General features: G+C 49.0%; 1 protein-coding gene across 1 annotated transcript in view; it reads left to right on the top strand.

The window, feature by feature from the left end:
• The window catches only part of COG5 (component of oligomeric golgi complex 5), a 269,120-nt gene that overhangs the window by 253,278 nt on the left and 1,704 nt on the right, over window positions 1–14,138 (top strand). Inside the window, exons 20-21 of the mRNA XM_043871704.1 lie at window positions 5,910–6,036; window positions 6,535–6,614. Coding sequence (XP_043727639.1) covers window positions 5,910–6,036; window positions 6,535–6,614 — 207 coding nt within the window. The remainder of the gene's footprint in view (window positions 1–5,909; window positions 6,037–6,534; window positions 6,615–14,138) is intronic.

The following is a 14,138-nucleotide window of genomic DNA, read 5'->3' as shown; positions in this document are numbered from 1 at the left end:
TGTGTCAGTGAGGCATAATACCAAATCAAATCCAGTTTTGCTTCCCATGGCTTTTTTGGCAGTCCTGTTAGTGGCTACATTTGGTCTTGGCAGAAAAAGAACATCTGTGACTCAGAGCTCCAAAGGGACAGATGATTGACCAAAAGATGCTATTTCAAAACGAGCTGATTTCTCCCAGGCTTTGCTCTATGCTGGTGTCACCAACAGCAGCCGCGGTGCATGGGTCAGCTGGGCTGCTGGACGGGGCACGTTTCAGATTGTTTCTCCCTCCCTGTCTCCTTCCCACTCCCTTTCTCACCTTCTTCCCTTTCCACCCTTGTAGTGTTTGTATTGATGGATGGGACTTCGCTGGCGGTCCGGTGGTCAGGACTCAGCACTGTCACTGCTGTGGGCCTGGGCTCAATCCCTGGTCAGGGAACGAAGATCCTGCAAGCCACATGGCCCAGCCAGTGTGTGTGTGTGTACAAACACAGATATTCAAATTGCAAAACTAATTTAATTGCTGTAGATAAGTTTCAAATTTGACTTTAAATTTCCTGAAGCCGAAGATAAAAGAGGAACAGAATCAGCTATGTAATTCTCATTTTCGGAAAGAAGAAAATGTATCAGTTCTTTGGAAAATAGTTCAGTGTTTCTTAGTGTTTCATTCTAAACCATTTGTACGTGAGGCTTCAGATAGCACCGAGAGAGACTGAGGACCAAAATGCCTGGTCATCTTCCTGTCATAGTGGCAGAAAGGATTCCATCTGGCTGCTTTTCAGTGAGTTGAGGACTGTCATACAGGACTGGCCCCTGCCCTGGGTCTCCTGTCATCACCCAGGGTTCTGGGTGAATCCTACCATGTCACATGCCATAGCAAAGAGTGGGCTTTACTGGGGCAGGGGAGGACCCTCACCGGACCAGGGGCGGCTGGAGAGAGGGGGAGGCATGAGCTCCCCTGTCTCGGCACATGGCTCTGGGTGGCCTTTCACGTGTGCCGGACCTGCAGGGTGAGCCCATGACCCAATAGAGAAGCCCCCTCCCGACTGGCTCTTCTTCCCCCTGTTTAGTTCTAACCTGGAAGCAGTCACGTCAGTGGTGCTCTTGACTCCTGGCTGGACTTGGAGGATGGGAATGTCAGCTGCTCAGCACCCAAGGACCTCAGGCTGTGAGGTGTTTTCAGCTTCCCCTGCCAGAACAGGGGTCTGCCGGCTGTAAGGAGTGGAGCTCTGGGGTGCAGTGTCATCCCCTCCACCCAGAGGCAGCTTGCAGAGACCTCTGAGACCATCCCGGTCATCACCCCACAGGACCTTCAGGTCATGCCAGGTGAAAATAATTCCACGAGAGAGTGTGATGAGATGGTTCAAGTAGGTAGGTGACTGGAGATCCACTTTGACCCATAGAGAGAATCTGGGGTTCCTAAATAGATACTAACTGCATAGCCTTTAGACAGTGTACTGGAAACATTCATTTGCTCAGGTTATCACATAGGAGCTGTTGACGGTTTGAAGTTGTGCTTTCTCCAGGGGTCTTTGTTTCTCTCTGAGAATAAGTCCGTTCTAAAAATAGGCGCATAGCCGCTCCAGTTGATGTACTGAAAGAGGCTGCCTGGCAAAATGAAGACGTTTGAGTCTGTGTTCCGCCCTTTCCTGGCGTTTACTTGCTCTCTTCCTCCGAGTTTACTTTTCTGTAAAATGGGGATGTAACAGTGCCTCCTCATAGGGTTGTTTGGAGGAATAAATGCATTCACATTTATAAAGCTTTTCATAAGTGCTCTATGTAGTTAAAACTGGGAGCTTTGCTCCTATGGAGATGGGATCTTCCATATACAAGAGAACAACTTACAGGGACGCCTGCAGGCAAACCAAAAGTTCCTGCAGCAACGTTTTCATACCTGAGTAGCTGCTGAATGTGTTGCCTACAGCTTTGCAGCATAGAACCCTGTGAGATGATTGACCTTGAGAATCTGTGAGGTGAGCGTACTGCCCGAGGCCGTGGGAAGACCCTAGTCCTACTCCCACGGAGGACCTGGTTCAGAGCTTCATGGATGTCTGCTAACAGCACAAGTGAACTGAAGAGTAGCTAAAGACTATAAATTACAGAATGATGTTATTTCTATAGAACAGTTGAAATTAGAAAAATTCCTACAAGGGATAAATTTTACTTGTTTAGTCACTCTGATTGTTTAAGTCAATCATGTCTGGCTCTTTTGGGACCCCATGGACTGTAGCCCACCAGGCTCCCCTGTCCATGGGATTTCCCAGGCAAGAATACTGGAGTGGGTTGCCATTTCCTTCTCCAGGGGATCTTCCCCACTGAGGGATTGAACTCATGTCTCCTGGTTGGCAAGTGTATTCTTTGCCTCTGAGCTGCCTGGGAAGCCCCAACTTTTACTTATAGAATAGTTAATATAAAGACATTCTTTCCACTAATATTCTGGATCCAGCCAGAACCAGCTGTCTGGTGAGAGCTCTCCTGAATCTTTTTTTTTTCCATTTATTTTTATTAGTTGGAGGCTAATTACTTCACAACATTGCAGTGGGTTTTGTCATACACTGACATGAATCAGCCATGGAGTTACAAGTATTCCCCATCCCGATCCCCCCTCCCACCTCCCTCTCCACCCGATTCCTCTGGGTCTTCCCAGTGCACCAGGCCCTAGCACTTGTCTTATGCATCCCACCTGGGCTGGTGATCTGTTTCACCCTAGATAATATTCATGCTGTTCTCTCGAAACATCCCACCCTCGCCTTCTCCCACAGAGTCCAAAAGTCTGTTCTGTACATCTGTGTCTCTTTTTCTGTTTTGCATATAGGGTTATCATTACCATCTTTCTAAATTCCGTATATATGTGTCAGTATGCTGTAATGTTCTTTATCTTTCTGGCTTACTTCACTCTGTATAATGGGCTCCAGTTTCATCCATCTCATTAGAACTGATTCAAATGAATTCTTTTTATGGGCTGAGTAATATTCCATGGTGTATATGTACCACAGCTTCCTTATCCATTCGTCTGCTGATGGGCATCTAGGTTGCTTCCATGTCCTGGCTATAATAAACAGTGCTGCGATGAACATTGGGGTGCATGTGTCTCTTTCAGATCTGGTTTCCTCAGTGTGTATGCCCAGAAGTGGGATTGCTGGGTCATATGGCAGTTCTATTTCCAGTTTTTTTTTTTTCTTTTTATTTATTTTTTTTAATTATTATTATTTTTTTTCCAGTGGGTTTTGTCATACATTGATATGAATCAGCCATGGATTTACATGTATTCCCAATCCCGATCCCCCCTCTCCCACCTCCCTCTCCACCCGATTCCTCTGGGTCTTCCCAGTGCACCAGGCCGGAGCACTTGTCTCCTGCATCCCACCTGGGCTGGTGATCTGTTTCACCATAGATAGTATACATGCTGTTCTTTTGAAATATCCCACCCTCACATTCTCCCACAAAGTTCAAAAGTCTGTTCTGTATTTCTGTGTCTCTTTTTCTGTTTTGCATATAGGGTTATCGTTATCACCTTTCTAAATTCCATATATATGTGTTAGTATGCTGTAATGTTCTTTATCTTTCTGGCTTACTTCACTCTGTATAATGGGCTCCAGCTTCATCCATCTCATTAGGACTGGTTCAAATGAATTCTTTTTAACGGCTGAGTAATATTCCATGGTGTATATGTACCACAGCTTCCTTATCCATTCATCTGCTGATGGGCATCTAGGTTGCTTCCATGTCCTGGCTATAATAAACAGTGCTGCGATGAACATTGGGGTGCACGTGTCTCTTTCAGATCTGGTTTCCTCAGTGTGTATGCCCAGAAGTGGGATTGCTGGGTCATATGGCAGTTCTATTTCCAGTTTTTTAAGGAATCTCCACACTGTTCTCCATAGCGGCTGTACTGGTTTGCATTCCCACCAACAGTGTAAGAGGGTTCCCTTTTCTCCACACCCTCTTCAGCATTTATTGCTTGTAGACTTTTGGATAGCAGCCATCCTGACTGGCGTGTAATGGTACCTCATTGTGGTTTTGATTTACATTTCTCTGATAATGAGTGATGTTGAGCATCTTTTCATGTGTTTGTTAGCCATCTGTATGTCTTCTTTGGAGAAATGTCTGTTTAGTTCTTTGGCCCATTTTTTGATTGGGTCATTTACTTTTCTGGAATTGAGCTGCAGGAGTTGCTTGTATATTTTGGAGATTAATCCTTTGTCTGTTGCTTCATTTGCTATTATTTTCTCCCAATCTGAGGGCTGTCTTTTCACCTTACTTATAGTTTCCTTTGTTGTGCAAAAGCTTTTAAGTTTCATTAGGTCCCATTTGTTTAGTTTTGCTTTTATTTCCAATATTCTGAGAGGTGGGTCATAGAGGATCCTGCTGTGATTCATGTCAGAGAGTGTTTTTGCTTATGTTCTCCTCTAGGAGTTTTATGGTTTCTGGTCTTACATTTAGATCTTTAATCCATTTTGAGTTTATTTTTGTGTATGGTGTTAGAAAGTGTTCTAGTTTCATTCTTTTACAAGTGGTTGACCAGTTTTCCCAGCACCACTTGTTAAAGAGGTTGTCTTTTTTCCATTGTATATCCTTGCCTCCTTTGTCGAAGATAAGGTGTCCATAGGTTCGTGGATTTATCTCTGGGCTTTCTATTCTGTTCCATTGATCTATATTTCTGTCTTTGTGCCAGTACCATGCTGTCTTGATGACTGTGGCTTTGTAGTAGAGTCTCTCCTGACTCTTGAGTGAGCCATCAGAGTGGTGAAGAAGCTCGTCCTGCTTTGTGCAGGCCCTCAGCTGTAGACTGGAGTAAATAACATGGGGTGAAGTGTGAGGCCAGGATACAGAGCTGGTGTACAGGCTTCAGAATCTCTGCTCAGTCAGGTGTTGCTATCTTACCTCTTGAGATTCAGTCTCTACAGCTTGGCCTTTATCCGAGCCCAAAGCAAAGGAGGAGTCAGTGAAAATTTCAAATTATTTTTGCCAGCGTTTTGACAAGGTAGTAGATGGTTAGTAGCAGGGTAGATTTGCCTGCAGTTTCCTGTAAAATGCAAGCAGGCATACACTGGACATATTACAGGTTTGGTTCCAGCCCACTGCCTCACAGCAACTCTCAGAGAAAAGCCAATCACATGAATTATTTGGTTTCCCAGTGCATATTAAAGCTATGTTTAAACTATCCTCTAGTTAATTAAGGATGTAGTAACATTATGCCAAAAAAATAGTACATATCTTAATTTAAAATATTGCTAAAAAAAGATGCTAACCATCATCTGACACCACAGAGCAGGGTTGCACAAACCTTCAGTTTGTAAAAAAAAAAAAATGCTAACAAAAAAAACCCCACCAAATCTGTGGAGCACAGTAAAATGAGGCGAGCCTATCTTGGATGGTGACACCTAGACACACGGTGTTTTAGAAGAGAGGGATGTCCAGTGAGGTAATAATTTCATATATATAAGGATATAATTGCTCTTTGAAAAGCTGCATAGCAAATGGTTGAATTTATCCACACTAGCTTATGGCCCATGGAAGGATTATATACAAAATAGAAGCGGAAAGTGTTGGCCACCATCAGAGTCTTTTGGTTAGAACCACTTGGAGGCTTTAACTCTGTGCTTTCATTTCAGCCTTTCAGATGAGCTCTCAGAGGGGGTTTTGCTGAATCACCTTGAAGTAAAGTCAGACCCAAAGGCAGTGAGCTGGGGGCCAAGGAAGGAGCTGAAGGGAGGGTCAGCCTACGTGTGTGTGTGTGTGTGTGTGTGTGTGTGTGTGTTAGGCTAAGAAATGGTTAAGAATTATCCAGCCTAGGAAGACTGCTATTATTCATTCTGTTATGTATTATGCTATTACACTAACGCTAATATGCTATTATGATTCTTCTACTGAATCATCTCTTTCCATATTGAACAACATTAAATGACTTCTGCATTTCCTTCATTTAGACCCCTGCTCTTCCAGACAAGTGAACATGTGGCCAGCAGCCCTGCGCTGGGGGACATAATTCCATTCAGCATCATTATTCAGTTTTTGTTCACAAGAGCACCCCCTGAGCTGAAATCCCCTTTCCAGGTAAGGAGGTGAAGTCAGAATCCTCTTACTCGTCTTCCTTCTGAACTCAGTGAATGTGGGGGACTCCCCCCACCCCACCTCTAACTCACTTGAAGGTTCTGGCCTTCTCCTGCCGAGAGAAGTCATGAATTTGTGTTTTAGTAGCAAATGATTCAGGAGGGAAGATTGCCACTACCCAGGCCCTACTTTCTCATCAATGTATAGATCACCTGCCGCATCTAGAATTAGCCCTTTAAATAACAGTGACGTGAGTAATTTATGTTCATAAAGCTTTTTTGACAGAGGCTCCATTTCTTTTGCCGACCCACCTTCAATTGACAGACCCGAATGGCTCCCTGGGGTTGGGAAGGTGCACCAGGGGCCGTGCTGCCTGCCTTTGGGGCCGGTGTCTGGGGTCCTCTGACCCCAGGAGTCCCAGAGATGCTCTCCGAATCCGCAAACGCCCACAGGACAGGACGGGGTGTAGCCACTCTCTTCTGACTGTGTTTCCATCCACAGAGGGCGGAGTGGTCCCACGCACGCTTCTCCCAGTGGCTGGATGATCACCCTTCTGAAAAGGACAGGCTCCTCCTCATCAGGTAAGGCCACCTGTGGCAGGTGCACCTGGGTGGTGTTCTCGAAGCCCAGGGCCTGGGGCGCTGGGGAGCAGTGGGGCCCAGGTAGGTGTGTGCCCATGGTGTGCACGCACACACACACACACACACACACACACACACACCCTGGGGCGCTGGGGAGCAGTGGGGCCCAGGTAGGTGTGTGCCCATGGTGTGCACGCACGCACACACACACACACACACACACACACACACACACACACCCTGGGGCGCTGGGGAGCACTGGGGCGCTGGGGAGCAGTGGGGCCCAGGTAGGTGTGTGCCCATGGTGTGCACGCACACACACACACACACACACACACACACACACACACACACACACACACACACACACACACACACACACACACACACCCTGGGGCGCTGGGGAGCAGTGGGGCCCAGGTAGGTGTGTGCCCATGGTGTGCACGCACACACACACACACACACACACACACACACACACACACACACACACCCTGGGGCGCTGGGGAGCAGTGGGGCCCAGGTAGGTGTGTGCCCATGGTGTGCACGCACACACACACACACACACACACACACACACACACACACACACACACACACACCCTGGGGCGCTGGGGAGCAGTGGGGCCCAGGTAGGTGTGTGCCCATGGTGTACACACACACACACACACCCTGGGGCGCTGGGGAGCAGTGGGGCCCAGGTAGGTGTGTGCCCATGGTGTACACACACACACACCCTGGGGCGCTGGGGAGCAGTGGGGCCCAGGTAGGTGTGTGCCCATGGTGTGTACACACACACACACACACACACACACACACACACACACACACCCTGGGGCGCTGGGGAGCAGTGGCGCTGGGGAGCAGTGGGGCCCAGGTAGGTGTGTGCCCATGGTGTACACACACACACACACACACACACACACACACACACACACCCTGGGGCTCTGGGGAGTAGTGGGGCCCAGGTAGGTGTGTGCCCATGGTGTACACACACACACACCCTGGGGCGCTGGGGAGCAGTGGGGCCCAGGTAGGTGTGTGCCCATGGTGTACACACACACACACATACACACACACACACACACACACCCTGGGGCGCTGGGGAGCAGTGGGGCCCAGGTAGGTGTGTGCCCATGGTGTACACACACACACACACACACACACACACACACACACACACCCTGGGGCGCTGGGGAGCAGTGGGGCCCAGGTAGGTGTGTGCCCATGGTGTACACACACACACACACACACACACACACACACACACCCTGGGCGCTGGGGAGCAGTGGGGCCCAGGTAGGTGTGTGCCCATGGTGTACACACACACACACACACACACACACACACACACACCCCCTGGGCGCTGGGGGGCAGTGGGGCCCAGGTAGGTGTGTGCCCATGGTGTACACACACACGCACACACACACACACACCATGCACCCCCCACCATGCCCAGGGAGGGACGCTTCCACTGTCACATGTAACTTACTAAGCATCTCTCTCTCGAATCAGCGCCGCTCCTTTGACATTTCTCTCACCAAGACCTGCCGAGACCTCTTAGCCACCAAATCCCAATGTTTCTGTTCTCTCAGTATCACTCTGCAGCTTTAGCTGAAAGTGACCACCACTTCTTTCTTAAAACTCATCCCCTGACCAGCTCCACACATTTTTATGAATGCCCACCGTGTGCAAGGCCCTTAGGACACAAAGCAGCCGAGACAGGCCCCGCCTTCTCGGGTCTTCCCTGACCCCTGGGCCATTTGTTCCTGCTCCGACCTCTGTGACTGTTTTTCCGTCAGTCTCGTTTGCTGAGTTGTCTTCTGTCCACTCCTTGAATGCCATCGCTTCCCACAGTGTGTCCCTGGCCCCTTTTCCTTCATGTTCAGTCTGTATTCGGTTCCCCAGTGAGCTCACTCAGACAGTGACTCTAGTGACTCTTCTGTCCTGCGACCCCGGGACTGTGGCTCACCTTGGATACTCAGGGTCTCAGGCCGGCAAACTTGCTGTTACATGTCACCACTCAAAATCCCACAGAAATCTCAACCCCAAAATGTTAAATCTTTTTTCCTCTCAAACCTGCTCATTCTCCTAGACTCACTGTCTTGGTTGGGGTATCGCTGTCACCTGTAGTCAGCGAAGTTAGAAAACCTTTAAGCCATCGTTCACCTCCTTGGTCACTCTCATTCTCCAAGCCCATCAGCTGTACCTCTTAAATCACTCTGGGAGCCATCCTCAGCTCTTCAAAGGGCTCCTAATGCTGCTGGTCTGGGGAACAGCACCGAACACGTTCACTTAGGCCTGAACTCGGGGTGACTTGGGCTGTCCAAGGGCAGTGTGGGGCTCATGTGTGAAGCGATTCTCAACTGTGTTTGCACCTGAGAGTCATTTACAGAGCTTTGAAAAATTCTGGTGTTGAGACCACACTCAACTCCCTCAGAATCTCTGGGGTTGGGCCCTGGCATCAGGGTTTCTTAAAGTGGCTGGGCAGCTCTTTGCAGTGTAGCCAGGACTAAAACCAAGTTGCCAGGTGAGAGACCCCACGGAGGAAGGAAGCTGTGGGAGGTCACGGGAGGAAACGTCAGCCCACCAGGTCCTGGGAGGGGAACCGAGCTCAAGCATGATGACTGGAGCCCAGGGGAGCCCCCCGCCAGCGCCTGTGTGGATAAAGTGGAGCTTGGCCCTTACCTGCTCTTCTTCCTTGCTGGTCTGTTACCCTCTCAGCTAAGAGCATCTGATCCAGAAACCAGGCAGGACGTGCGGTGATCCTGTCAGTGTCAGCGTGGTGTCTGGTTAAACTGATTTCAGAAAAGGCTTCTGGTGGAATGAGGGACTCTACTTGGGGCTGCCGTGGAGGTTGTGATGTCTGTGAGTCTCCCCTGAGGCCCACAGACTCGCCCAGCTGCCGCGTACCAGCTGATAGAAGAGGACGCAGGACTCAGTTAGTGGGCAGGGTGCATTTTTGTCTCCTTAAAGAGTTGGATGGAGTTCGTCTGCAACAGTTGTCCTGCTGTGGGCACATCACAGATCTGTTTTCTTTTGCTTCTTTTTAAAAATGTCTCCTGAGTGATATCATCAGCAGTGCTGTTGCTAAGCCTATATTTAGCAACCGAAAATCACGCTCAGAAATACTGTCATGCTTTCTGAAGAAGGCCTGCCCATCACTGCATACATGGCTGTTAGTAGCCCCTTGCACCCTGAGCGGGGCATGAAGCCCTCCTGAGGGGTTTCAGAGCACCGCTTCTCTGGCCCCAGCCAACAGCAGGGAGGGGCGCTTTGTCCTAGAGTACACTCTTTCTTGTCTGTCATTGCAAAACTGGTTTCGCCCCTGCATACTGAAGCACCACTGGGTGAATTTCTTGCCCCTGTAGATAAACCCAGGGTGAGTACTGTCCTTTAAATGTCAGTAAATTTGTTTTAGCTTTGGGGCAGACCTTGCTGTAGACTCATCTGCTGCTCCCGGCTCGGTGTGTTGGGTTCTCATAAGTAGGGCAGATCGAGGGTACAGCAACTACTGCAGAACTAATGGCAAGTAATGACCTCTCTTCTGCCTTCTTTTCTGCTGCTTTTTGACGCCAGATATTTCTCTAGAGCTTGAATGAATCCTAGTCAACTTAAGAAACCAGTGACTCCTGGGGCCATGTGGGGTAAGCGGGGAAAGTGGGGAAGATGGTACCTCCCCAGCCCCAGCAGGCAGGCACGCGTGCCCTCGGGGGGAGGCGGCAGCAGGAGAGCCTGCAAGTGTTGCCTGCATTCTCCGCAAAGATGAAGGCTGAGGTTTTAATGCAGAGTCCTCAGGCTCTGCAGAAGAGGTAGGGTTGGCTGCAAACCCACCAACTCTTGATACTGGCAGTGGGGCAGCAACTCCTCTGACTGTGGCCTCCTCGCTTTTTCTCCTCTTGAGTTTCAGTAGCGGAGCACCTTTATGGTGTCAGAACTGTTTACAGACTTTATTTGCTGATTGGTACTTTGCATCTGTACAATCGTCAGACAGTTCTTTGTGCCAAGTGCATCCTTGGACCACTACCACCCCCACCCCGGCACCCTCCCACAGGCGTGCAGGACCCACAGACTGGGACCCATTCCCTCAGATCCTCCACTTCTGTAGGACCACAGGACCCCTATGGATGGAGGGTGGAGTTTGGTCTCATAGGAGCTGATGTTCTGGTGGCACGAGATCCCTAACCATTCTGGGAACTGGGTGCCTAAGATGAGATCCTGGGGTGGATGGAGCCAAGGGAGAGCCTGTGAAGGCACTGGTAGTTTTTTAAGTCATGTGTGTGTTTTAGTATTAAGCACACTGATATTTCATGGCTGACAAAAATCAGTTTTGTTTTCTATAAAAACCTCCATTTATACCACAATTCAGTGTTGTCAACACAACCCCTTCCTCTACTAAATGTTTGCAGAATTCCTATGCTACTTTTCTTTCAATAAGGATAGCTTTAATAATCTTCCTATTTTGGATACAAACCAGAGTTGAGAGTCTTACATAATATTTGGCCCAATTTCCAAGAAAGCTGATGTTTTTTGCTCAGGCAAATGAAGTAATATAATAATTGCTTGAAAATCTTGCTCTGATTTTACGTGGGAGGGCAGCTTTAGTCCTTTTTCTCTCCATATTTCTCATAGTTTTTGATGAACAAAACCAAAAGCACTAACCACACTGATTTCTGTTCTTCCACGTACTGTGTGGGTTTTATGTAATGTCTTACTGCTCTGAAAGCAGATGAAACTGCTACGTGGATTTTTGTCCAAATATTAGATAAAATGACTCTAACCCTCTAACCCATTCACTGCAGAATGATGATAGTTTCTGTGAATTTCAGTGCTGTGATCTCTTAGACTGATACAGCCACACCATTGTCTCAAAGACAGTGGGCCCTTGGGGGTTTCTCTGCTGTGTGCCAGTCTGCAGGGCCTGCATGGTGGGAGTGGGCCAAGTGCCTTGGGATGCCATGGCAACTTGAATAGTATCACTAAAAGAAGCACGTTTCCCTCACAGAGAAACAGCTTTCTTTAAGCCTCAGCTCTGACATGAATAAGGCATCTCACAGAACATTGTTCTCTAAGGGCATTCAGTAGATTCCATTCTGCGTGCATGTACTTTTGAGGATCCCCTACACTCCTGCTTCTCTTATATTTACTTTCTTCAGTGCTTTTGCCCTTTTCATCATAGTTCTATCTTCCTGTATCTAATTCATTTTTAAAATTCATTCACTGTGCATTTGTCAAGCACTAGTCCTGGGGCTACATTCATGCATGAAACAGTTGTTACATCGTAAGAGCGAAACTCCCCAGCACAGAGATCCTTACACTGCAGTGTGATCGTGTGGGCAGAAGGGTAAAGACCTGCTCTTGGCATAGAGAATCTGAGGCCATCAGAAGTCCAGTGGGGGGACCTCCCTGGTGGTCCAGTGGCTAAGACTCTGAGCTCCCAATGCAGAAGTACAGTGGGGAAAACCGTGTTGGAGGGCTGCATGGGTTCAGAGGTGTACCTAGAAGAGAGCCAGGTGCCTCACAGGACAAGCCTTTACTTCTAACTAAATCTTGTGGGTATTCTTCCCACTTTGCCGATGGACAGGCTCAAGACACAGTCTAGATCACACAGCTTGGTCGGGGGGCAGAGCCTAATGTACCAGCTGTGCTTTTTTTAAAAAAATTATTTATGGCAGGGGCTGGGTCTTTATTGTTGTGCCTGGGCTTTCTGTAGTTGTGGCGAGCAGGGACTGCCCTCTAGCTGTGGTGCCTGGGCTTCTCAATGCTACGGCTTCTCGTCGTGGCCCGCGGACTCTAGTGCAAACTCAGTGCAAACACAGGCGGGGTTGCCCTGCGGCACGTGGGATCCTCCGGACCAGGGATGGAACCCGCATCTGCGTTGGCAGATAGATTCGTAACCACTGGGCCACCAGGGAAGTCCTCAGCTGTGCCTGCCAGGCTTCCACTCCCGCCCACCCCCACGCCCTGCGCTGTTGGTTTCTGGGTTGCTTACTTTATTGTGAGTAGTGAAGTATGAAGCCGGCTTTCAGAGATCCACCCCCAAATGCTGGGGTCCTGCTAAGCTGTGCTATTGGAGCAGAAGTCCTAGACTTTTTCACTTCTTGTGACTCCTGGGTGGTTTGTTTTGCGCTGCCTGGAGTTAGGAAAGGCTTTATCAAAAACAAGGCACTTGAGCTGGTCCTAAGTAAAAGCTCTACAAGGAAGAAGTGGGGGGGAGGGGGGGGAGGGGGGGTGGCGTGTGTTGGCATTCCAAAGATAAGGACAGCCGGTCCCGAGGAAGGCTCTCCCTAACTTGAAGACTGACTCTCACTAACAATGAGGTAGTGTGGACGAAGGGAAACAGGCCTCTTTTTGGAGCTTGACTTTATTTTAGAGTATTTGCACAGGCTCCCAGTCAGTGGGTGGCCATGGGGGTTGGGCTCTGCCTGTGCCGAGACCACAGAACTTAATGATTTGAGGGTCTCTTTAGGTACAGCAGAGTCTGGGACCCAGCAGTGACGCAGTTGGGGAAGGCTGACGACAAAGCTGGTGTGCAGTGGGGTTGTGAACGTAGACGCTGTCCCGGGAGCAGGAGGGCGGCAGGTGGTGGACCACAGGCGGCCGCCCTGGCTGTAGCGTGGCAGGTCCCCTGGCGCAGGGCTGATGGCACGGGGGTGACCACCACCCACAAGGCTACGCCAGAATTAGGGCACAAAACGGCAGGATTCAGACTGAAGCTGAGGTGAGAGGAGGGACCAGATGTGGTAATATGTTGTTCAGTTGCTAGGTCACGTCCGACTCTGTTTCCCCACCGACTGCAGCACACCAGGCTCCTCTGCCCTGCACCATCTCCCTCAGTTTGCTCAGACGCCCGTCCGCTGAGTCAGTGATGCCGTACAATCATCTCACTCTGCCACCCCTTCTCCTCCTGCCCTCAGTCTTTCCCAGCATCAGGGTCTTTTCCAATGAGTGAGCTCTTCTCATCAGGTGGTCAAAGTATTGAAGCTTCAGCTTCAGCATCAGTCCTTCCAATGAATATTGAGGATTGATTTCCTTTAGGATTGACTGGTTTGATCTCCAGCACAATTCGAAAGCGTCAATTCTTGGGTGCTCGGGTGCTCAACCTTCTTTATGGTCCATAAAGTTGCGTCTATACGTGACTACTGGAAAAGCCATAGCTTTGACTATACAGACCTTTTTTGGGCAAGTGATGGCTGTGCTTTTTAATACATCTAGGTTTGTCATAGATTTCCTCCCAAGGAGCAAGCGTTGGCTGCTGGTCACCACTCGCAGTGATTTTGGAGACCAAGAAAATAAAATCTGCCAGTTTCCACTTTTCCCCATCTATTTGCCATGAAGTGATGGGACTGGATGCCATTTTAGTTTGTTGAATATTGAGTTTTAATCCACCTTTTTCACTCTCCTATCAAGAAGCTCATTAGTTTCTCTTTGCTTTCTGCCATTTGAGTGGTATCATCTGCATGTCTGAGATTGTTGATATTTCTCGCAGCAATCTTGCTTTCAGCTTGTGATTCATGTAGCCTA

The sequence above is a fragment of the Cervus elaphus genome, chromosome 18 (assembly GCF_910594005.1).
Source record: "Cervus elaphus chromosome 18, mCerEla1.1, whole genome shotgun sequence".
NCBI classification, from domain to species: domain Eukaryota; kingdom Metazoa; phylum Chordata; class Mammalia; order Artiodactyla; family Cervidae; genus Cervus; species Cervus elaphus.
The sequence above is the reverse complement of the archived record's forward strand: the minus strand, read 5'-3'. Positions and strand labels throughout refer to the sequence as shown.